Below are 26,859 nucleotides of genomic sequence, written 5' to 3'. Positions count from 1 at the left end.
TAATGTAACAACTAGCAGCAGTATTGTGAGGAATCGTCTCCATGAATCAATCTTCGTAGTCGGCGACCACTGAGATGTCCACCTCTATCTAGAGGCAATCGCGCTGCAAGATTAACCTGGTGTCAAGAGTTTCAGAATTGGACTGACAATGACTGGGTCACAGTTTTGTTTAGTGACGAGTCTAGATATGGATTTCATCCAGATTCTCGTCGGACAAGAGTTTGGAAACGACCCGGAAATGGAGAACGATTACGACATCTTCAAGAAGTGTATGCATACAGAGGTGGTACATTAATGGTATGGGCGGAATCATGATTGACGGAAGAACTGACCTCATTTTCCCACGTGACTTTCTCACAAGTCAGCAATATTTGGACACTATTCTTGAACCTTTTGTGCGCCCGTTTGTTGTTGCTGTTGGAGAAAATTTTTACTTTATGCATGATAACGCTCGACCACATGTTGCGCATATTGTAACAAACTGGTTGGATAACGAGGGTATTGATGTATTACCGTGGCCAGCACAATCACCGGACTTGAATCCCATTGAGCATGTATGGGACATGCTCCAACGAAGAATTACTCCACATATGGGCAATATCTACAATCAGTTTCAATTAAAAGAGCTTCTGAGAGAACAATGGACACAACTACCTCAAGCAGACATTAACAACGTGATCGGAGATCGGACAAATGACATTTACCAACAACAATTATCTGACAGTCCAAAGCATACTTTTCATAAATGAAATCCTTTTTTAAGACTCTAACCAGTTCGACTGCGTTTTTATCGAAAACGGTTGAAATTATCATGTTTAAACAAGAGTACCAATTTTACGTAAAAATGATGTTTACGTCATATTTTCTAATAAAAATTACTAAAAAGTTTTATCAGAAAAAGTTTAGACTCAATTTGATCATTAGGAATGATCCACGTGGCGCCCTCTATGACAAAACGTAAAGTTGTAAATAAAATACTATTTCTTGTCTAAGATTATGCTTCTGTGCCAATTTTGTTAGCAATTTATAAATATACAGGGAAACTATTAGCAAGAAACGAAAAACAAAAATTAACTGTATCTTTAACACCCTGTATCTTTTTTCTCAGCAACATTTTATTAAGGCATATTTGGCCCAATAGCCATATTTTGGTCCAAATAACATGTTCTTAGTCTATGTCCCAATAGTTATGACTCACCCTGTATAGGGTGCCATTTAAAAAATTGTATGTTTGCTATACCACGTAGTTATTAAACATCCTGTAGAATTCCACACATTTTCCAAGTATGAACAATATTATTGCGTACATTTTTTTCTAATTAAGTTTTTTGGATATTTTGTACCACAATGGAATTATCATCGATGTCGTACTAAAAACTCACCCTGTATGTATACCGGGGATCTTGACAATACATTGTCTTTTTTTACAGTATATATTTTTTATTGCGTATTATTATTATATTTACATTTCTTGTATTGCTGTTATTTTGAACTGACTATAATTTAAAATTTTTAGTTGTTAGCTGGAATGTCAAAACTTATGAGAGAGTGTTGGCATCAGAATCCAAACGTTCGCCTGCCGGCCCTTAGAATAAAGAAAACTTTGTTAAAGTTAGCTAGTGCAGATACAGTTATAAAGATGGAAGATATGGAAATTTGCGTCTGAAAGAAACAGATCGGTATTTAATAAAATTATTTGTTATAGTACCGAGAAGTCTTGGGTTATGTACGGTTGCGGGAACAGATTAGAGGATAGTGTTATCGAACCATTTAAAGACCAAAATTAACTATATTGTTCTAAATAAAGTATAATCACATTATTTTCTTTGCGAAATTTTGATTAATATTTTCTTGTTCGTATGAATCTACAGCACAGTACCTAAATTGTAGAAAGTGACTCATATTTTCAATGTAGATGTTTGCGGGTTTAACGAGAGAGGAAATCGACGAGTCAACGGCGTGCGGTTTTTATCAAAACAAATCAGGCTTTTAGAACGAATTGATTGTCATAAAATTATTTTCTTATTTTATAGATGACTTAGATGAAGAAAACTAGTCCTGTTAAATATATATTTTGGGAAAAGCTCTTTATCCAGTATAGGCCAGTATTTGCCTTTCTTAAGACTTCCTCGTTTCTCACCCTATCTGTCCATGGTATGCGGAATTTTCTTAGCAATAATCATCTCAGTTTAGAACTAAGACAAAGAATGGTTAAGTGCTATGTTTGGTCCGTACTTTTGTATAGTACAAAAGTGTGGACGCTAAAAGTATCGATCATGAACAAAATTGAAGCATTGGAAATGTGGGTTCATAGACGAATGCTGAAGATACCTTTTACAGCAAGGAAAACTAATGAAGAAGTACTAAGGAGCGTCAACAAAGATAGAGAACTGCTAAACTGTTAAACATCGAAAAATGTCTCATCTGGGACATAATATGTCGAAGAAGTGTCCTTCATTTAACCATATTTCATTTCTATACGTTTTTTTTCATCTCTTCGAAATTCCGTTATTTGTTTCAGATACTTTCTGCACCATAAAATAATTTTTTATTTTTCAATAGGGACGCTATTCCTATTCCTCTTTTTCTTGAAATACCTACCTTTAAAGTTCATTTCACGTAAAGTACGTAACAAAACACGTCTTGATATTTTTGGAATATTTTCATTAGATTATAGAGAAGAAGCATTTTTTTTATAGTTGGTAATACATTTTTGAAATAAAATTCATGTACTGCACGACGAATGGCCTGTTTGGTTGTATCATCCAATTTTATTTGTTTCCTACCTTTTATCTCAACCTTCGAAGTATTATTATCGTTTGTTTCATCGTCTATTTTAATTACTCTGTACACACTAGCTTCGGAACTACATCGCTTACATTCATATTTTGTTCTCTGGCTCGAAGTCCTTCAAATACATTTCCAATCATAGTTTTTTTTTCCACGTGTTAAATTATGACGTTTCTTTTTGATACTCGGTTCACTATACTACTGTCAATCATATTAATTATTTGTCACCAAATTGAATTAAACGAAATCACCCAAAATTCACAAAAAGTAAACGTGGAAGCTTCTTCTCTAGTAATAACACTACAAACAATTCTGTTCTTTACTTTATGAAACCCCTGTCAGTGCGCTTATGAAACAGACGAACAGATAATAGACAATAACATTGCTACCCGAACAATGGCGTTGTTGCCAGTTACATCGCCGTAATTTGCGATGATGTTGTTGATCGCAGACATTAGCTCCCGTTAGAGAAAAATATTAACTACAACATTGCAGATAACTTCAAGTTGAATCATACACGCTGACAATGTTACATTTTTCTCAGAACCCAAATCTTTGCCAAAACATTTGAACAGTTTAAAAAGAGACCAGTTATATTATTGAAATTGATTTCATATAAAATGAGATCTTTTCTATCTCAACGGATATTCTTTGAACAGTCAGAAGATGGTTTTTGTCAATTTTTAAGAGATTAAGAAAACAAAAATATTTTTTTGTAGGGTAAACGTCCAATTTTACTGGCCTACATAAAATGATTAAAAAATTAGTCACTTTCTACAATTGTGATATTTGATTGTATTTGAGGTCACACACCAATGACAGCATTTTTTTTATGGATTCAAAATGGCAAATATGCAATGCTTTTTTACCGATATATTCTGTTATACATTTGCAGTACGTGTGATTATTATTTGTAAATGATGTGGATATTTATTTAACATAATTTTTAACGGCCATCTTCTAATCTGCGCCTCAATTGTAAAAATTGGTTGAAACGAACTACTGTAAATAATAGCGATGCAAAAGAGATGTTGTGATAAAAACGAATGAATGATCTACATATTTTTACAATTTATGATAGACGTTTTTCGTGTCTTAGGAACTGAAATTTATTCAACATTTTTTTTTTAATTTTAAGTTAGAGTAGTATGTATGTTAAACGGATTATTTATTTTATTCAATAGTAGTTTTGTGCCATTAGCATTAAAAACGCTGGTTGAACTGACTTAATAAATTGTTTTCCTTACTTTTATTTTCTATTTATAAAATGTATAGGATTTTTTCTAATAAACCACATCGATCCGCTGCTCAGATGGATGCTATTATAAGTATACAGTTGTGGGATCATTGAATTAGTAGAGGAACGTACTTATGAACTCAACCTACAGTTTGGCAATTTTGGGAAAACTCGAGTTTTATATTTTTTACTGATCACCAAATTGGCAGCAAATTTTTTAGGATCAACATCAACAAATTTTGAAAACAATTAAACATTAAATTTTTAAAATAATAACCTTGCATGAAAGGGCCGGTCTTCTATAACCTCCAGATAAATATTGTCCTATCTGACAGATAGTTATCTGAAGGATAGACATTTACTTATAAAATAAAATGTATCCGTCTTTTTACGTCAAATTATGTTGCGGTTACTTATCGGTAAGATAAATGTCAAATTTATTTCAGAACACTTTCTTGTTTCAGTACCCTGTCCGATTATTGAACGTTGGTGATCAGATTGGCAATAATAACTTTGTTTACGGCCGCTCTAAATAAATTAGCGGTGGTCTCTTGATACCATTCTCGGAGATTTCGGAGTCAGGATGTTCTTCTTCGGCCTGGGCCCCTCCTTTCGGCGATCTTACCCTGTATTATGAGGTGTAGAAGGATATACCTCTCTGGATGTCTCATTACATGACCGAAATATTGTAAATTTCGAATTTTTATCATTTTTGTTATTTCTGTGTTCTTTTTCATTCGATGTAAAACTATTTCATTTCTTATTTGATCAACCCAACCTATCCGTAATACTCGTCGATAAATCCACATCTCGAATGCCTCCAATCTTTTCATTAATATCTCTGTAAGGGTCCAGCCCTCCATACCATACAGCAATTTTAAGGGTTAACGTAATATCTCTATTAATTAGAATTTTCTTTAATTTATGGAAGGCGGCTCTGGCTTTTTCAATGCGTATTCTTATTTCTTTATTTACATCCCAGTTAACGTTTGCGCCCAAATAGGTAATATTGTGGACTCTTTCTAACTCCATTCCATACGTTCTGATGTTCATTGGTTGTAACTCCGTTTTGCTAACAACCATAAGTTTTGTCTTAGAAGTATTAAGTTTTAGCCCATATTCATTACATGCTTCGGTTACCCTGTTTATAAGTCGTTGCAGGTCTTCTTCATTTTAGGCAATAAGTACCGTATCGTCTGCATATCTGAGATTGTTGACATTAATTCCGTTGATTTTAATGCTTGTAGCTTCAACGAAGGCTTCTTTGAAAACCAATTCGGAGTAGATATTAAAAAGTAGAGGTGAGAGAATGCATCCTTGCCTAACTCCACGTCGTATTTCCATTGCTTCCGTTGTGTTGTGTCCAATTCGTATGTTTGCACATTGATGCCAAAAAACAAAAATCCCCCCGATTTTTAAAAACTTATTTGAAAAATATATATTTGTACTTACCTCTTTTATCCAAAAACTTTTTTCTGTTAGAAATTATGTCTATGCCAAAATGAAGGGGGTATGTGGACTTACCTCCTTTATCTAGGATAAATATTTGCATTTTCTTTTGAATAAGAGCTATAACCAGGAAAAAAATAACATGGATGTCAAGTAAACACTTATATTTTTGGTTTTACAAAAGACTGACAAACACTGAATTTCTAAGCAGCTTTTGAATCAGTCCAAGGATATTGTACCACCTTCTTAAAACTTTTGTTGCTCTATGATGGCTTCATAATACCACTTATCCCTTTCTGGAATGAAGCAAAGCTGTTCTTTTAGATTGTCTACCTTTTCTTTGCTTAAGGATCCAGTATTTTGGATATGTCTTGGAATGTTGAATTCTTCAGGTAGAAGGGATGGGAAATTTTTCTGCTTGAGGATATATACCATTTTGAAAGGTGTGTAGTAATCGTAAGACTTCTTGAAAAGGTATGATCCAAAGATATCTACGCGAATCCACTTGATTCCAGTTTTGAAATTAACTTTTTCATTAAGAAGATCTTTTTTCTATTCATTAGTTTCATGGTTTTCATAATATTTTCCGTGTCTCTAAAGTGATGTTGCATGTCTATCACCATATTTTTCTTGGTTGAAGAAACAATCACATCACGATATTCATCAGAGATGTAAATGTTTTGATGTTTCTTTAGTCGTTTCTCAATACGTCCAAATGCTCTATCCGAGTCTAAGTACGAGTGTCCTACCTCTGGAAACTTGTGCTTAATCGTTTTAAAGATGCCTTTGCCCACAAGATACTGAAACAAATATACCATCAAAAAAATTTTATTTTGCCCGGCACACGAGTCCGTCCACAAAACTAGATGATATTTTCCTTTGAAGGCTGGATCCACTTCGATTGTTCGTAGAAAACAGCTAAAAATTTCCGAGCTCAAATTTATTTGAAATTTTTCATTTCTTCCGTCAGTTCGGCATTTGTCTAGGTAAAGTTTATGCATTCTAGGGATCGAAAGTTGCGGTGAAAGATATTTTTTGTGAATATTACAATGCCTGGAGTAGTGCGACTCTCCTGCTGGGAAACTGGAAGTATGCTCAATGACGTAAGCAGCAACTTCAGCAGGGGTCTTGTTAGGTCTGACTGCGTGTTTTCCCCTTCTGTCCGGTTCAGGAGCATTTTTCCCTGATTTTATTGAAGTTTCGATTAGGTCAACCTTTTTCAAGCTGATTGCAAACAAGGAAATGAAAGCCCGTTTGCATACGGTAGTTTGCCGGCCACTACAAGTTACATTGTATTGGTAGGTGGCAGTTTTATGCTTTAATGCTCCAGTTTTCTTTCTCATTGGTTCCCTTTTTTTAATGCTTTTAAAAAGAAGGCAGTTTTTTGCATTTACATCTAGTTTTTAGTAGGAAGAAAATATTGATTCCCTTTCTTCTACAGTTATTGACTGAAAACACTTGTAGCGGCAATTTTCATTGCACAAAATCCCAGAGTTAACGGTTTTAGCGGGTTTTACTTGGCCTATTTTAGAAATGTAAGCCAGACCACTTTCTCTGCACTTGGCACGTTTTCGTGCTTTCCATTCTTTAATCTTTTTCTGTCTTTTTCTAGTTACTTTTACTTTTAGTGGAAATATTTTTTTCTTGGTTTTAGTGGTCAAATTAAGAGCCTCTTCATTTCCATTTTCAGGAAGAGCAACGATCTCATCATATGGAATTTACTTGTAGTTCAAAACTTTTTATTCTTTGTGGTATGGATGAAGGAAGTAAGTACTTTATCTTGTTACTTACCTCCTTCATTCACTAGATATTTAAAGTAGTATGGTCAATTACCTCCTTCATACGCTGGCTATCTCAGTTATTTAAATCATAGAAGGCTGGGGATAAGTGGAAAATTTAATTTAGCACTTACCACCTTCATCCATGCGGATAACTCATTTTCGTAAAAAATGTCACGTACTCCCTTCATCCACTCACCCCTTCAATTATATTAATATGTAATTAATACAGTATTATTAATTAAACGTGTCGTTTCAAGAACAAAATATGATTGAAATGTCAAATGGTGGTTGTTCAGGTTTTTTTTCCTAGATGGCGTCGTTAGTTTACTGAACAAACGGTCTAACTTGTCATCATAGCCTTTTATATAGATAGATGGTGTCAGTAGTATTGAGCTGAAGTTAATAGCCGACTTCTTTGATGGACAATTAATAATATAGATAGTTGTCTCATCGTTTTGTCATTGATCAGTGTGACAGAATCACAATAGGAAAAATCCTTATGAAGGAAAACAAATATCCAAGCCAGTTTTAAGTTCAACCGTGCGTTTTATGTTTCCGTTTAAATAACCATCCATTAAAAGGTGTAACACCTTATTTTATGCGCACATATTTTTAATATTTGCTGTAGAACTAATTTTAATTCTAAGACTGATATTTTTTGTTTTTATTTTACTAATAAGTGCAACTACAGAATTTTATCTGCATCTTTGTTCTCATATTTACTTGTTGTTTTTTTTTTATTTATACTTATTTACTTGTTAATTACATCCATATGTTTTCGAATTAAGCTCACAGATATTGGAACAGATTGCAGACTTTTTTTGGTAGCTTATCTAACAGTGCAGATTTTTAAATTCCAACAGTTGATGTACAATAATTTTTATAGTTTTTAATACTAAACTTTTTTCACGTTTCAGAATTGCTTATTACAATGAAAACAAATGTGACAAGTGGAAAACTGCATAATATATTTACTTAGTAGTTGCAACAAGATATTATTTATACAGAGTACATATACATCACTACAGCACAGTACCAAAATTGTAGAAGGTGACTCATATTTTCCATGTATTTGGGAAAAGCCCTTTATCCGTTTAAATTAACCCTACAGTAGGCGCGCCGACTACCGTTTCATAACCGGGCGCGCTGTGTATTTTGTACACAAAACACATTTTAGTTGATTTTACTAAATTTAGTGCGTTTTAACAAAATGACAACCACGATTTACAAAAATAGTTTATTGTTACATAAAAATAAACATAAAACATGTACCTACGGGTTACTTCACTCGATTTCTTCTGATTGCTACCGTTCATTGTTCTTACATTTTACGCAGGTAATTGTGGTTTCTGAATGCATTTTACATACAAATATTCTACATAGCCCACATGTAACTGTTGTGCTGGAAATTTTTGAGCCTGGACATATTGCACAACGTCCACGTTTTCTAGAGCTTTGCACTTCTGTTCTAGTAGGTTCTTCACATGATTTATATTTCATTAGAAAACCTTGAATATCCTGAGGAAGATATCGCATTGTCGATCTTTCTGAAAGATGTACTTTCATTAAACTCAAGCTTAAATTCTTTAGAAAAACTCGGCGACATATTTTGGGATTTGTTTTATTGGCACAAAACAACACCTGCGCGTTGATACCCGCCATATCCATTAGAGAAAAAAATATAATTAGTGGCCATCTTCTGGTTATTCTTTTTACAGAATATGGTGCACACATTTGGTCAATAGTATCCACACCGCCTTTTGTGGCATTATAATCTAGAATAATTTCTGATTTTTTAGTTTCGACGTCTACGGTGGCAGTGTCATGCATCGTGGATAAAAGTATGACCGACTTACTTTTTTTTGGAACAAATGAAACCAAAGTGACATTTTTCTGGAATCCAAAGAGTGACGTTCCCACTTATTTTTGTTTTTGGGGTAAAAATTCAATAGGTATTTCCCTTTTCTATTTTTCTCAAAGTGCCAATTGTAGTTATTTTATTTTCCAAAAGGGAAATAGCTAAAGGATAACTTTTATACCAATTATCGGTTGTCAAATTGCGATTTGAACCTTTTATATAATCAATAAGCCTATCTACAATATCACTGGGAGAGTTTGATACAGCATAAGGCCCCTCAGGTTGCCGTCCACAATAAACCTCTAAATTTCCAACAAAGTAAGTTTGTGCATCGCCCAAAATGAACAGCTTGATACCGTATTTTGCTGGTTTATTTGGTAAATACTGGATGAAACTACAACGTCCTCTGAATCCCTCTAGTTTTTCGTCTATTGTAACAAATTCACCAAGATTATAGGAATTTTTACAGTTACTAACAAATGCGTCCAATATTTTTCTAATTGGTGCAAGTTTGTCATATATTTTCCGTTCATGTCTTGTGGTTTTGTCATCAAAGCGCATTGAACGTAACAAAAATAAAAATCTTTTGTAACTCATTACAGCTCTAAGAATTTCTATACCTGTTCCATCAGATGTCCAAAGTTCAAGTGCGTTAGTATGGTTAGCCTTTTTAGTGCCTAGGAGGTAAAGCACTCCCAGTAACGCCATTATTTCACTTTTTGAAGTATGTTTTATATCTCGTTCTCTTTTATATTGAACAGATTCTTTTTTACTATCAATGTACAAATTAGTAAATTGTACGATCTTCTCTAATATATCAGAATCTATAATTTTTTCAAAAGCTGAAAGTTCTGAGGTCACTTTTGAAGCCACTGCCTTTGGTCCTGGAAGTATTTTGATAATATTTTTCTTTTTAATTTTTGATTGCGACGACAGCGGAGTCTTACGCCATGCAGTTTTTTATCTTTACCTTGAAAATATTCGAAAGCAGCCGTACTTACTGCAGTATTATCCTCGAAGTTACTCTCTCTGTCGTGGTCATTCTGTTCTTGTTCAGATTCAGAATTGTGGTCATCATGGTGTATTATTTCTTCATCTGTCTCAGATTCATCGGAATATTCTATTTCACTAGTTTCTGTTTCTGGGTCTTCATTAAGAATTTTATATAACCCAGCCTCAGTTAAAAACTTCTTTCTAGCCCTGCAAAAATAAAAAAAAAAGTAACACACAAATAATATAACAATGCAACTAAATTCTTACATGATATTCTCTCAGCGTAGCCGTTATATTCCTTCTCAATTATGTTGCAATGTAACTACATCGCTTACATTCATATTTTGTTCTCTGGCTCTAAGTCCTTCAAATACATTTCCAATTATAGTTTTTTCTTGGCGTCTTAAATTATGACGTTTCTTTTTGATACACGGTTCACTATACTACTGTCAGTCATATTTATTATTTTTTACCAAATTGAATAAAACGAAATTACCCAAAATTCACAAAAAGTAAACGTGAAAGCTCCTTCACTAGTAATAATACTACAAAAAAATCCGTTCTTTGCTTTATGAAACCCCTGTAAGTGCGCTTATGAAACCGACGTACATATTACAGACAATAAAATTGCTACCCGAACAATGGCGTTGTTGCCAGTTACATCGCCGTAATTTGCGATAATGTTATTGAACGCAGACATTATCTACCGTTAGAGAAAGATATTAACTACAACATTGCAGATAACTTCAACTTAAATCATACACTCTGACAACGTTACATTTTTCTTAGATCCTAAATCTTTGCCAAAACATTTGAACAGTTTAAAAATAGACCAGTCAAATTATTGAAATTGATTTAATGTAAAATGAGATCTCTTCTATCTCAACGCATAATCTTTGAACACTCAGAAGAAGAAGGTTTTTGTCAATTTTTAAGAGGTTAAACAGATTCTGCAATAATACTCTAATTTGTTTATTAAATAATAATTAAATTTTCTCCTTTTGTCGAGACAAAAATTGTTTTCTATAGGGTAAACGTCCAATTTTACTGGCCTACAAAAAAATAATTAACACATGAGTCACTTTCTACAATTGTGATAATTGATTGTACTTAGGTATCACCTAGGAAAGATGGCAATACAATCTTCTGTTTGGTGTTATTACAAATTTTTTTGCACAGTAAATTACTCAGTGTAAACTGACTCTTCTGAGTAAGCTTATATTACAGCGAAATATGTGAAGTTGACCATATTCTGTGGAAATTAAAACAGTGTGTTGTATTTTTATATTTTGGTTTATTATTGAACATCACAAATAGTTAAGTATCTAATAATTTACTTTCCACTTATATCACCAACTCTACATATGTTTAATTTTATCTATTTAAATTTCAAGAATTTACTTAGTTTTCTACTTGCCTTAGTATAGCATTGACAAAAGACAATCACTTTCCAGTCTTAGTACCATTCTAAGCAAATTGATTATTTGGAAGCAGATTAACAAGAAGACAGTAAACATTTTTCTGTTTACACATTGTTGCTTAACCCAAAGCATCCAATTCATCAAATAGATGTACGAGAGCAATGTGAAAAGTGGTCAGCCTCGTCCGTAGATGTTATTGCTATTAATGAAATTACTGTTTGATTATGTAAGCGTATTTGTTACTAAAGTGTATAAAAAATATGAATTTAATCAGACAAATTGTTTGATTGATAATTGTCATTTCTAAACGGATATTACCAAACAGTTCCCAGCTTTCACTGTATTTCTTTTCTTAACCGTTGCCGTCAGTTCTTTTTCTCCTATCTTACAGGTTTAGTATTTCCATTGTGTTATTTACGTCACCTTTACACGACCTTTGTATGCCATAGCGTGGCATACAAAGGTCTGAAGCGTTCTGAATCCATGGAATCATTACTTTATCTGTGTTTTTCGCATACATTCAACAAATTTTGAATGTTTTCACATAAGTTTTTTCCACTTTAAAGAAAAACATAATGCAAATTCTCACCCGCATCTATCCATAATCTTCAGCAAAAGAAAAAACGTCAACAAAGTCATTCTATTACGAACAAGACAATTGCATATGGCGAGTGCAGTATACGTCCTGATTACTTTTGTACCTCACAGAGGGCGCTGCAATGTTTTGGCACGAAGGTCGGCTACTTTTGGGATAGATAGATAGATAATAGAGTCATTAATATTTATTATCGATAAGTGTCTACCGCAAGGTAGCAGATGATCGCCTCTGGACAGGATCGTACTTTTATTTTCGATTTGCATTACTTATTTGATTGTTAGGTGTGTTTAAAAGCCTGTCTTTATCATTGTATTCTAAAGTTATAATAGTTGCAAAAATATTTACATACACTACATTCGCATATTTACAAAACTTTATCATTTCTTCTAAATGGAGTACAAAAAGAACAGAGAAAAAATATTTTCGAGAATTATTTTCAAAATTAAGGTTTGTCTAAAAGCTGGTTTTATATCGTTATCAACTGAATTTAAAGATATTTACATAAATTACGTATACATAGAAAGTTTACCATTTATAAATAGAATTCAAAAAGTACTTACATTTAAAACCACTTACATGAACAAGTCAGTTCCACTATCACTGTCGTTATCTAGATCTATAATAATTGTTTCTTTGAGCGACCTATCTGTATTTTTCCAACTGTCATTGGTTATTTTCTCCATTTCTAATTCAATTAGATGAATCACAGATGCATTTAGGATTGGACGAAACATTACTTCTCCTTACCGATGCATTTAGCTCATGCCATATGTGTTCAATCGGATTGAACATGCAATTGTAAGGAGGAAGTATTAATATTGTATCCCATTTCTTCCGCCAAATTGTCGCAATAATATTGTTTTCTGACGGAAAATGGATTATAAAGTTTCAAGTAATCGTTTTTTAGAATAATTATCTTCATAATATATATCATTTTCCAGCATATATTCCTGGATTCTATGTTTGGTCAGAGAACAACCGAACACAGAGAAGCGACAGTCCTTTGAAGTTACGTGGCCAAGCCGCCAACGACAGCTAACAACCAGAAAATTAATAGTCAGTGGGCATATCACACAATATAAATTCTTAAGAGCGTAGGCGCAAAATTTCGGGACAATGTTTTTTAAATGCATTCATTTTTTTCGAATCCTGAAAAAACTAATAAGTATTTTTGAAAAATTTAAACGCAGAATGAAAGACTACATTATTACTGAGGGCTGAAAGTCCCTGAAAACTTCTATAATGTTTATTTTAATAAGTTACAGGGGTGAAAAAAAAAAAAGAGAAAATTTAGTGTGATTTTTAATTTCAAATATCTCATTCAAAAAAACTTTTTGTTTATTCTAAGGGACTTTCGGCCCTCGGTAATAATGTAATCTTTCATTTTGTGTTTAAATTTTTCAAAAATATTTGTTAGTTTTCTCAGGATTCGAAAAAAATGATTGTATTTAAAAAGCATTGGCTCGAAATTTTGCGCCTACGCTCTTAAGCGAAACAAAGAAATTACTAAAAATCTTAAAATTACAACAGAACAAGACTTCAAAATTGCAAAAACATGGTTGCAAATAAACGAACTTACATTAAATTATGAAAAAACTAAATAGGTACTCATCTACTTTTTGCTATAATATATATATATATATATATATATATATATATATATATATATATATATATATATATATATATATATATATATATTCTTAGGAAATCTAAATAAACTTATTCCGTTTCCTGTCACAGATGAACATCCGCGAATCGCACAAATATATCCAGACATTTTAAATATAAATTAAACTTTTAACTATAAACTATATCTATAAACTTATATATTTAACTATAACTATAAACTATAACTATAACCTTTTAACTATAAATAAATTATATAAATGGTCAAATGCACTTGTTGTGTCGAGTCTATACCATAGACGCCTACGTCTATGGCCATCGAAAACAACCAGAATTAAAGAATAAGCACGTGTTTTTGACAGTTAAACAACCAGAATCGGGCATGCGTATACAAAAATGGTACACGCTTTTGGACCGTTGTGTCGCTTCTATGTGTGTTCGGTTATTCTATGGTTTGGTGTCATTAGAACATGGAACTTTATTTATGGAACTCTACCACTGTGGTAGCTGGCATTGTCCATCACAATTACACAGTTCTCAAATAATTCTGACGTGGTGTCATCATGATAGTCGACACAGGAATCCTTAATGTTTTTGCATGACAAGGCTAAAGCATTAGGTAGAAAACCATTTTTTATCCTGCATGGATTATTGTAATACGTTTTCCTTTATCTGATGAAACTTTTGTTGTACAGCGACAAGAAGAATCTGCCCAACCACATTTTGGAACGTCATGGGTGTCAATACAAGGTTTTAAATACAATTAAAGTCAGAAAACTGCAATATCTGGGACATGTCATGAGGGGCGAGCGTTGTAACTTGTTGCAATTAATAAATACAAGGAAAAATACAGGGTAGAAGGAGTCGCGGAAGAAGACGCATCTCCTGGTTATACAATTTGAGAGCTTGGTTTAACTGCACATCTGCTGACCTCTTTAGAGCAGCGGTATCTATATATTGGAACAGATAAACAATTTGTCTTTCACTTTCTCTGTTTATAATAATCTAGAAAATAATTTTCTAAAATATTTTTGCCTCTGTTCTTTTTGTACTCTAGAAATGATAAAGTTTTGTAAATATGTGAATGTGTATGTAAATATTTTTGCAACTAGTATAGTTTTGGTAGACAATGATAAAGACCGACTTTTAAACACACCTAACAATCGAATAAGTAAAGCAAATCAAAAATAAAAGTACGATCTTATCCAGAGGCGATATCCCGCTCTTGATGACCCTCTTAGATCTCTAGTAGGACTGCGCGGTTCAAGTAAACACCGATTTTGTCATTATCAGTGGAAAACTTTTCACACTGCTTTAGTATGTACTCTTCTTACTGCACACTAGTATATATGTTTGATCTTATTTATGATATTCTTTGTTTTGTATTCGAATTGCGTAATAGATTATCAGTTTGTGGATATTTTCTACATGCTCACAATGAAGTCAGTTGTATCTTGTTCGAGACAAGCACACTACAAACCAATTACAACTAATTGTGCCAAATTATGGAATAAGTTCTTATAATATAACGAGTATATCGAATTTACTGTATCTTTAAGCAAAGTTATTTTAGGTTATGGATCATTGTTAATAAGTTAGTGCCATTTTTTAATCCCAATATGTTATTTTATATTTATTGTTAGTGAATGTAACAAAGTAATATCGGAGTAACGTATCAAATTGTGTTTTTGTTTTGCGTCAGATTTGAACTGATTGTGTAAAAAAACATTTTTGTAGAAATGTTTGCTAGATAATTTTGTAGACTACTGTGTACTACTTTTGCAGAAATGCAGTTTTTTAGAGCTAGAAGTAATTTTTTTTTTTGAAGAAGTTAAATTGTTCTCAATTCAGTTTCTTTTTATGCTTTTGCAGTTAATAAAAAAATCCTATACGTAAAAATGATAATTCGCAAAAATATGGTATAAAAGTAACGTTTTGGAAAATTCTTACGGAAAATTGGAAACTCTTGAAAATTTGGTATGAAATTTTTAATTTCAAAACAAGTTACAAAAAATGCGATACTTTTTGCATAATAATTTTGTATTTCAGCTGTGTGTGCAAAATTCGAAACTTCAAACTTTGCCGTGTAGAAAATTCTTTATGTAAACCACGAGTTTCCTTCTTGTAGAAGAACAAACAAACTTTCAAAACCAATTTGAACAAATTGAAATCAGTTAATTGCAGTTCTCCTCCACACAAAGTGTACGCTACTCTATTTCTTGTAAAACAATTTGGTTTAATTACTATTTTCGTTGGGGATAAGCCACAATATAAGTTTATTTTATATTTTTAATAAACTTATTTTAAACTTATATTCAGAAGAGAATTAAGAAAATAGCTTCAAAAATTTGGTTGTTGTCTTGTTCTGGAACGAGTAATTTTTGGGGTGATCAAGACGAGAGGTGCTCTTGTGTTCAGTCAAACGAATATTTATGATTCTTCTAACTTACAAAGAACCACAACTACAGAGAATACGGTAACATCCTGGAGGCAGCAAAGTATCTTGGATCTCTTAGATCTTTATTTTCTCGATAAAGTGTGTCGAATTCTTTGCTAAGTTATCAGATTAGTCAATGGATGAATATTAAAGTTGTTAGGTTTTGCGAAATTGTATATTGACTCTAACTCCCTGACGAGAATAGGGCATCCAGGACCTAGACCATTCTGCCATCGGCCTCTATTCCCAGCTAGGTTTACCAGCTCGCTCCCAAGTCTTCCCAACACTTTGTGCTTCCATTTTCATGCTCCTCCTTCAGGTATTTCTAGGTCCACTTCGCCTTTCCTTTGTATTCAATAGCAGCATCTGGTTTCCTAAGAGTAGGGCCACTTCCGTTCTCTTATTTGCATTTTAACATCTGTTTTCTTATCTTCCTCTACAATTCTTCGTTTGAAATACTGTCAGGTCACCAAATAGTCATGATTCGCATAAGACTACGATTGATAAACATCTGGAGCTGTGGTGTTATTTTTCTATCTACTTTCCAGGTCTCACAACTTTGTTCAGACCTGTCAAGATGCCAAGTTTGATTCTGTTCCTCTAGATAGAAGAGGGCTGAACAGATGCAGCGTTCTCTTTTCTAATGCGACTTTTACTCTATTTGCTGTTACATTTCCTAGATATACAAAGTAGTCGACTGCTTCTACCATCTGATCTCCAACAGCCAAGGGCTTGTCTATATTTATTATCTGCTTAGTTTTAAGAATATTAATCCCAAGACCTGCAGCTTCACTAAATGACACATGTCTTCCGCAAAGTCGAGGTCTTTCATATGACTCGTTAAGTTCCCCTGACTTCTCCTCAGGTTTTTTGCGACCTTCCTCTTGACAGTGCGAAGCACTGAAAAGAACAAAGTGAGTGAAATAATGCAGTCTTATTTATTCAGCTTAAAGTCATGTAAAGTGTTGCGTGGATCTGCTTGCTTTGCTCTTGGTTTATACGGAGGGTAATAATCAGATGGACGAAACTACAATTTGCTCTGAAACCTGCACGTTCCTAGTGTAATCTGGTTTCTACAGACTCTTTAATCCGGGAACAAATATTGCTGCATACCGAGAATAGGCTAATGTTTCATTTTCATCTCATGCCTTCGCAAGAAGGGACCTTAAGAGATACCTCCTGATCTGGCGAAACAGCCTCTGAATTTCCTGACTTTCATTCTTCACCATTATCTCCCGGTTTAAAAGTTCACGAATCTGTTCCTCTCACCTCTTGAGCTGTTATTCCCGAGTTTTTATAAGCGACATCGTATATATGATAATTCTTCCTTCCTTCCATGACTTGTTGTATCCTTCTTGTTTTCTCTCGATTTCTTTTTTGTTTTGAAACTGTATTGTTATCCCCATATTTCTTTTTTATCCATCTTCCATTGGTACAACCATCTTTCTTAAGTTTTAGGTTTTAGTGTTAACGCCATCTCATTTAGTTCTTGTGTGTATTTTATCTAGTTCGCTTCCTTCCATTTTTATCTTTCCACCAGTGTGAATTCTTGGTAGGTCTGCTTTTCATGTTAGAATTCCAGCGATCGGGTTGTGGTACAAGTTGAATTCTTTTTAAAGACTTTCGCGCGCTTTTGCAACGTTGCCACATTTAGTTTAGATCTTAGAATGGGAGATGAATTTTTACGAGTTGTAGAAAGGTATTAACGAAAAGAATATTAGAAAATCATAAAACAAAAAATATTAAAAGATAACTTTATATGAAAACTCGTATGGACGAAAATACAACTCCCGATTTAGTTTTTATCATCTGAAATTAATTCTATGGAACATTGCTGGAATTTACAATAAAGCTCCCGTTACTTTGTTACGTTTAACACACGTAGACTATTTTAAATATAGACATTTTAATGATAATTATTTAATATATTTCGACATATCTTGCGTTGCTTTAAAGGAATTAGGTTTTTATATATGAGAATGTTTTAGTAACAATTGTTTTGTTAAAGTTGATACTTATCATTTAAAGTTAAATTAGGGCAAGTTTTTAACATTATTTGGATCTTGGAGATAACGATCTGGAATGGAAACGTACATTAAAATGTAAAAATAGTACAAGTTTTGCTCGAAGCTATTTTATAAACAATTTAAACAAATATATTTTATTAGTCAAGAGACATCATCCGAACACGATTTTTGGTATTTTTTCTATTTAAAACACGATGTTTTTTTTATTATACCAACAAACTGAGGGTACTTTGTACTACAATCTGATTAAGAAGATCAACGAGCAGTTCTATTTTGCTCTGCTTTTACACTAAGTATTTCCACTTCACTAACTCGGAAGGGTTTTGTCCTCTTGAGCCTTCTTTCTATGTCTGTGTTGTCAAGGATTTGGATGACCTCGATGACCTTCACATGTTGAAGTAGACGTTGTTCATGTCTGCTGGCACATTTGGCATTTATTTTTTCTACTGTCTCGATCTTTAGATCTCTGTGGATGCAGCTGTTTTACGTACTATGGAATTCAACGCTATTTCTTAGTACCATATTCTGAAACTTTTGTATTACTTCAATTTTGTTTTTACTGGTGTATCCATGACGCCCAGAACTGTGCGCCATATGTCCATACTTGTACTAGTATTTGTCTGTAAATCAGTAGTTTGTTATCAATTGATTGTTTAGAATTTCTTTCAAGCATCCAGTATGCAGTCTGGGAAACTGGGCAAACACTGAAGCGGAGATGAGAAGAATAAAAATAGACATCTTAGGGATGAGTGAAGTAGGATGGTCTGGTTCAGGAAAACAAAAAACAAAAGATGGATACATCTATTGGTCAGGAGGAACTGACGCAATATGAAACGACTATATTAGTATCGGACAAAATTGCGCAGTCAGTCATAGACTTCATCCCTCTAAATGATAGAGTAGCAATGCTGACATTAAGAACAACCTATAGAAACTAACCTAAATGTTATTCAGGTTTATGCTTCAACAAGTGACAAATCAGAAGAAGAAATTGAAAACTTTTTTAACAATATGGATGAAATAATGCGACTGACAAAAAAAGGCGAGATAACGATGATAATGGGGTGACTTTAACGCCAAAATTGGTCGTGGTGCCGAAGGAGACAACATAGGAGCATACGGCCTCGGTACCAGAAACAATAGGGGAGATAGACTGGTACAATTCTGCGTAGAGAACAACCTGTTAGTAGCTAACGCCTTCTTAAAACAACATCCTAGAAGGCTATACACATGGAAATCATCTGTAGACAGAAAAGATAAAATTGTTAGAAATCAAATTGACTTCATTTTGGTCGATAACAACTTCAAAAAGTACATAAAATCTACTAAAACATATCCTGGAGCTGACATTCATAGCGATCACAACCCAGCTATAATGGATTTTAGACTAAAAAGGTTTCTTACAGTTAAAAGGGAAAAAGTGTCAAGAAAAATAGACATCTCACAACTGAAGAACCCTGAAAAGAAAAATGAAATAAGGATCAAGGTTGAGAAAGAAATAGAAACGCTAGAAAACTTGGTACAGACAGACGTTGTAGTAACATCGACTGCTCTAAAAACGAAAATAACAAAGATACAAGAAGACGACATCGGGTTCACGAAAAACAACAGAAAACAAGAATGAATAACGCAAGAGATCATGGACCTCATGGACGTAAGACGAAAACATGAAACAAACGTAATAGAATACAAACGAGTCAATAAAATCATTAGAAAAAAGTGCAGAGAAACTAAAAAAACTGGATGTCAACCAAATGCCTACAAATTGAACAACTTCAGGAAAGATAGGACACCTTTAACGTCCATAAAAAAGTGAAAGAAATGACAGGTAGACACAGAAAGAGACAAGAAACAATATTAAGAAATGATAATAACGAAATAATAACAGGTACAGAAGACAAACTTGAGAGATGGAAAGAATACATTCAGATACTTTTTGACGATGATAGACCTTGTTCTCTACCATCCACGGATGATCGAATAAATGAAAAAGGTCCAAAATTAACAAAAGAATAAGTTGATGATTCAGACAATATCAGTGTCGAAATACTTAAATTAATTGCAGACAACGAAAGTAAAAGCCTCGACTTAATAATAACTATTCAATAAGATATATGACTCAAGTAAAATACCATCAGACTGGCTAAAATAAACATTCATAACATCAAAAAATCGAATGCCTTACACTACGATGTCCATCGAATATTAAGCATGATGTCTCATGTCCTTAAAACTTTTCGGCTCAGAATTATTCATACACGAATGTACAAGAAGTGTGAATTTCAGATGAGTGACACTCGATTCGGATTTCGAAATGGACTGGGAACATGAGATGCTCATGTTCCCAGTCCCATTAGACGAGGTTCAAGGTGGCATCAAGATTAACGGAAACAGCATAGACAACATCAGGTACGCTGATGATACCGTCCTAATAGCAAGCAACGCACAAGAACTACAAAATATAATAAATGCGGTAGTTCGTCATAGCGAAATGTTCGGTTTACATCTAAATGTTTTCAAAACTAAAATTCTACAATAGTATTTTTAAAGATACCAACAAACATATATTTGGGAGCAAATATCAACAGCCAGTGTAATCCAAAAAAAGAAATCCTATCAAGAATCAACAAGCGAGGAAAACACTCATGAGCATGAAAACATTTTTTACAAGATCAAACCTTGTTCTAGAGCTCAGAATTCGAATGATTAGATGTTACGTTTTCTCTGTTTTACTGTATGGCTCTGTAACAGAAAAAAGAATAGATGCCTTTGATATGTATATATATACAGACGGATGCTGAGAATTTCATGGATACAAAAAGTTAGCAATGGTGAGGTACTTCGCCGCATGAGTAAACAAAAAGAATTACTCAGCATAATCAAAGAGAGAAAAATACAATACTTGGGTCATGTGTTGAGAGGTAAAAGATATGAATTACTCCAGATCATATTGGAAGGTAGCTAAAACACCCGAGGAGATGGTTTGACCGCTCATCTACATAAATCTTTCGCGCAGCAGTTTCTAAAACTACAATTGCCATTTGGATCGCCAACATTTAAAAGGAGACGCCGCAATAAGAAGAAGATCCACTTCATCTTTCTAAATTTTATGTTGAGTTCTTCTCTCTTCTTTTTAATGTGGACTTTCCAACTTTCCAATATTTTGCAGAATCTGCAACAGGGACGATATTGTTATCTATTCTAAGATGCTGATATCGCTCTTTTTTAAAACCGATGTTAATATTTTTTTAATTCACTGTTTTATTAAGATGTTGCAAAAATATTACCTATTTTGGTTCTTTTCCTTAACTTAGCCGTTTACTAATTTCTTAATACTAAAGTATCTTCTTATATTAGGTCTTAGTCCTTCTGTTTGTGTATTTTGTATTTTTGCTAAATAGTAAAATTGAAAGTTCGTTGCTTTATAAATAGCAAGTCAATAGTAACCTGATAAATGCAAATTTGGACTATATTTTACTAAATTTAGGTTTAGTACAGGTTTATGAGAAACACAATCTCGTGATTTTACATGATTATTTGACGTTACGTATGTATTATTATTTTTTGGAAAAATAAACTGCCATATCCAAATAAAGTTAAATTATTGCCAAAATCATGTTATAATCAATCATAGCATATTGTAACTCAGTACCTTTGTAAATATTATGTTGTATATAATATGTACATCTCTGAAAATATCTTGATATCATATCTGTTTTTGAACTGCTCAAATTAGACGAAGTTTGTTTTCGTGTAAGTTTAGCAGTTTGTTTATTGTTTCAGTTTATAATTGATTCATATCAAATCAGTAAATAATTATGAAAATACTCAATACATACTCAGTGTTATCATAATCAGTATTTTGTTGTATTCGTTAGATTTAAATACAGAATCATATGTTAACATTTTGTATATACATTCATGCCATGAGATGGAATATTCCTTGAGCAATATATTTAGTTTCAAAATTATTTTTGTAGTTTTAATGCAACCCTTGGTATAAAACATGCTATCGAACAAAATTCCCTGTCAATATTGTCACGCTAATTGAAGACTTATTTACAAAAACAACATAGCCCACATTTTTTACTAAATTTAAGCTGCTCTAAGCAACTCTTTGTTTTAACGTACATCGGATAGTGTAAAAGATATTTTACAAAAACGATACAGGCCGCTGGAAATAAATGGCGAAAATGTCGATGTTTGACAAAAACTACGTATTTGTCAATTCTTTTTAACAAAAACTACATATCTTTGAGCAGTTAAGTCCAAGAACGATATTTTTAAAAAGAACTTTATTTACAAGGGACTACTTACTACAGTAAAATGCAAAATAAGAGTGACGCTATACAATGCAAAAGTAAATTTATAAGCTCGGTGACGCCGAGGTGTGGCATACTGACGCTGTCCTTTTATTATAGCTGAATTAGCAGTTCTGGTTTCTTAACTTGTGTCTATAGTCGGTGTCAAGCTGTCAAGTTATATAACCTAACCCAAACCAAAATTCAGTATAAGTTTATACGTTTATTCGTTTTTGATCAAAATGAATGATCAAATAGGTGACTCCGGACTAAATAAAAAACGAAAATATAAAGAGAAAAGGGAAAATGTAATAAAAATGAAGAAAGCTAAAGGTATTGAACATACTGTGCCGAACTTGCTTATTTCGACGTAATATATAACGCCCATATAACGGTTGCATCTTGAGACGGCGATGCAATATAAATAGACTTTCACATGTTTTTTAAATTTTTTAAAAATAGTTTATATTTTAAAAGTTATTCGATCAAATGTCGCTTAATTCGTTAATGATTTTTTAAGATATGCATGAGTTAAGATCCGAATATCGGATTAAAAGACATATTTGGCGCTTAATCTGATATTTCAAAATAAGAAATGCTTGTTATAATAATGTTTTATTAATTTTTTTACGTTAATACATATAAAAATTTACCTTTTTGGAGGTCTGAATTCATGAGATTTCTAGCCGCTTTTGCTTCATCTTGATGAGTATCTCTCAGTCTCTCAAACTGTTTTTTCTCTTGCTCAGATGTAGAACTTTGAATTTTAACTGCAAAATTATCGCATTTATTGCATGTGTCCTTTTTCAGTCGTTTTCTTTGCAAATTAAAATTGTCATAAAATATGCGTTTATAGGAAGAAAAAGAAACACTATCCTGATGTTCTTCTTTACACAAGTTAAACATTTTGTCTAATGTTACATCACTATTTAAAAAAAGGGGTTCACTTTGATTTCTACAATAATGTGACTTTGGAAATTTGCTTATGTGGTCAATAATTCGAAGCTTCGGCTCGAAGCTTTCGAAATGTGGTGTTATAGGCGCATCTTACGTATATCCTGGGTTGACAGAGTTACTAATGTGGAGGTCCTGCGTAGAATGGGGAAAGAATGTGAAATTCTCATGACCGTCAAAACTAAAAAGTTGGAATATCTAGGTCATGTAATGAGAAATCAAGAACGTTACGGCCTTCTCCAACTGATTCTCCAAGGGAAAGTAAATGGTAAGAGAGGACCGGGAAGAAGACGCATTTCCTGGCTTCAAAATTTGCGAAAGTGGTATAACACGACTACCACTGAACTGTTCCGCGCTGCAATAAGCAAAGTGAAGATAGCCGTGATGATCGCCAACGTCCGGAACGGATAGGCACTTTAAGAAGAAGAAGAAGGTCAATAATTCTTTGTCTACGATCTTCAGGCATTTTTCGATGGATAGCTGTCTTTTCTCCTCTGCGATCTTTAATGACATTTGTTGAACTAACTTTTTTTAAGTACCGGTCTACTCTTGCCGAGGATATTCTCAAAGTTTGAATATACATTTTTAAGCATACTTCTCTACCAGCTATACACAAGTATATCCTTGTGTGGGTTCTTTTAGATGTTAGTTTAGCTCTTTTTCTTTTTATAGGCACAACAAAGACGGAAGAAGATATATAGAGGCATTTAGCTTGATAGTTATTAAGTGCCCAAAATTTGTTGAATTCTTGTTGCCTTTCTTCCAAACTTATTTTGTCGTAACATTTATCTTTGCAACGATAATCTCTAAACTGTCTAGCTTCTACCGATTTGCCCTTTTGACTTACATACGGCTTATTGGTTTCGCATAAAACTTTTCGAGATGGCCGGGATTGATTTTCTACTCGTCTCTTGCGACCTTTTATTGGCCTTCCTTGTTTATATGATTTCTGTTTCTAATATATTTTCTTTATTTTCATTTCCTTGCTCTCTAGCAGCTTCTGTATGACCTCCATTAGATTCTTCGGAGGATTCTTCATTATTTGCGTGTGTTGTTAAATGATTGTCGTTTTCTAAGCCAAAGGCTTCCTCGTTTGTTTCTTGCACTTGTTGTGTACTACTTTTTACGTTTTGTTGGAAGTTTAGCTGAAAATTTTCGGCTGTAACTTGCTCGGATCTAGTAACGTTTGTGTTGTTTTCCATATCAACACTCAAACTTCTATTTCCATGCAATAAATCAAAAGAATGCGGACTCGTTGAATGGTTTGAGACATATAGGCTAGTGCAGGGAATACTCACATTAGAATAGGATATATCCAATAATACTGAGTCCTCAGGTAATTTCTCCTCTCCCATAGAACTGACTTCATTAGGGCAGGTACTTTCATTATTTAATGTCGAGTTTATTGATGCGTTCATTAGAAACTCACTTGCTTCGTATGCTTTTTGCACCTAAAAAAGTACCTAGTTAAGTAAAGTTACAGTAGTTTAAAACACAAGTCATGAGAAATCTTGTGTTAAGCGAAAAGATTTCAGTAAATGACATTCATATCGAAAAAAACACTTCTTATAAGTACTTGGGGCATGAGATACGCATAGGAAGAGATAATCAAACGTGCGAAATAAGCCGCCGCATATGACTCAGTTGGGTGGCATTCGGCAAACTGAGATATGTCCTTAAGTCAGAACTGCATATTATGTGTCTCAAAATAAAAGCCTAAAATCAGTGCGTCTTGCCAGTACCTACATGTGGTTGATATAGTGCAGAAATTCTAACAGTAACCTATAAAAGTAGTAATAAAATTTGTGTTACACAAAGAGTCATGGAACTCTCGATGTTAGGCATTTCTCGTAGGGATCGGATTACGAACAAGGAAATAAGACGGAGAGCAGGAGTACAAGATGCCATAGAAATTATTATGACCCTTAAGTGGAACTGGACGGGGTACGTAGCTAGAATGTCGGATAACAGACGGATACAGCGAATCGTACATTGGAGACCAAGATGCGAAGCATATGGAAGTAGAGGTCGTCCGCCAACAAGATGGTCTGATGACATAAAACGGATCGACAAAAATTGGATGCAAACACCACAAAATAGAAATACATGGAGAAGACTGAGGGAGACCTACATCCAGCAGTGGATAGATCGGGGTTGAAGGATGATGATGATGATGAAAGTTTAAAAGGTAGTAAAAAAGGTAGTTTAAATGGACTCACTGTACTTAAATGTAATTATATATAATACGTACCTCCGGCTCCGGTAATAAATTTTCATTCTTTTCCAAGGAAAAAGAGACTGCACTTTTTTTCTAAAGCTGTACATATAAGTTTGTAACTTCTAGAACTTTTATTCATAAGGCTTGGATTATTCATTTTGATAGATTAAAAAAGTAGATCTAAGCTAATTATTTTATTATGCACGTCGTGTAACCCGATAAGAAATGACAACACTATGATCACTTGTTGGTTAACGACTGAGGTACAATGATACAATGATTCAACAGAGCGCGCATTTTGTTTTAAAATAACGAATTACCTGACAAAGAATGTCTTTTAATTCGATATCTTGAACGTTAGACAATATGTTGTGTTTTGTAATAAAGAACTAACCGACTGTTCATGGCGCTTGATTCGTTATTACATTTAAGAGATGCGGATTTTTGTTTATGACAATGGATTATATACCATTATTGGCGCTTGATTTGATATTACAATTTTTGTTGTAAGGGTTTTTAATTCTGTAAAATCAACTTGGCGTTTATCGATATTACAAATCCTATTGTGTGATTTTTTTTAATAAAATAAAAAATGTCGCTTAATACAGGCGTTCAAAAACCGCTTTTTTTGAATTTTTTTTTCACCAAACCTATTTTTATACATAGATTTGCACCCTAGCTGCAAGATGGCACTATTATCTCGATTTTGAATTTTTGGCGGTTAATCCGTTATAACATAACGCGGTCCATTTATTGTCGATTGCATTGTCAGAAGTAGTTTGTTTGTTTCTACCTCAATACACATAAATGTGTATAACAGTTTAGACATAAAATAATTGTTGAGTGTTGGTTAGCATGAGTGATGTGAAACGTAAACTAAAGACTTTGTGTCTTGTATTTTCAAGAAATTTCTGTAAATCCACATTTCAAAGGTTTCTTTCTAAGAGCCTTAAAGTATTTAATTTGAGCATCCAAGTTTCACACTCATATAAGGAAACTGAATAAACAGCAATATACGAAACGTACCTAAGCGTAAGTTGATGTCTAGATGACTAGTTACATAATAAATTTCTCATTTTGTTAAATGCTAATCTTGCTTTTATATTCTAATATAAAAGCAAGATCAGCTCAAATAAAATATTTGATTAAAAGGAAAACATAATCAG

General features: G+C 33.3%; 1 protein-coding gene across 1 annotated transcript in view; it reads left to right on the top strand.

The window, feature by feature from the left end:
* sax (type I BMP receptor saxophone) overlaps positions 1 to 22,191 on the top strand; it is a 29,775-nt gene extending 7,584 nt beyond the window's left edge. Inside the window, exon 7 of the mRNA XM_072533105.1 lies at positions 1,517 to 22,191. Within this exon, the coding sequence (XP_072389206.1) occupies positions 1,517 to 1,666 (150 nt within the window). The 3' untranslated portion in view covers positions 1,667 to 22,191. The remainder of the gene's footprint in view (positions 1 to 1,516) is intronic.
* The last annotated feature ends 4,668 nt before the right edge of the window (positions 22,192 to 26,859 follow it).

The sequence above is a fragment of the Diabrotica undecimpunctata genome, chromosome 5, assembly GCF_040954645.1.
Source record: "Diabrotica undecimpunctata isolate CICGRU chromosome 5, icDiaUnde3, whole genome shotgun sequence".
Classification (NCBI taxonomy): Eukaryota; Metazoa; Arthropoda; class Insecta; order Coleoptera; family Chrysomelidae; genus Diabrotica; species Diabrotica undecimpunctata.
The sequence above is the reverse complement of the archived record's forward strand: the minus strand, read 5'-3'. Positions and strand labels throughout refer to the sequence as shown.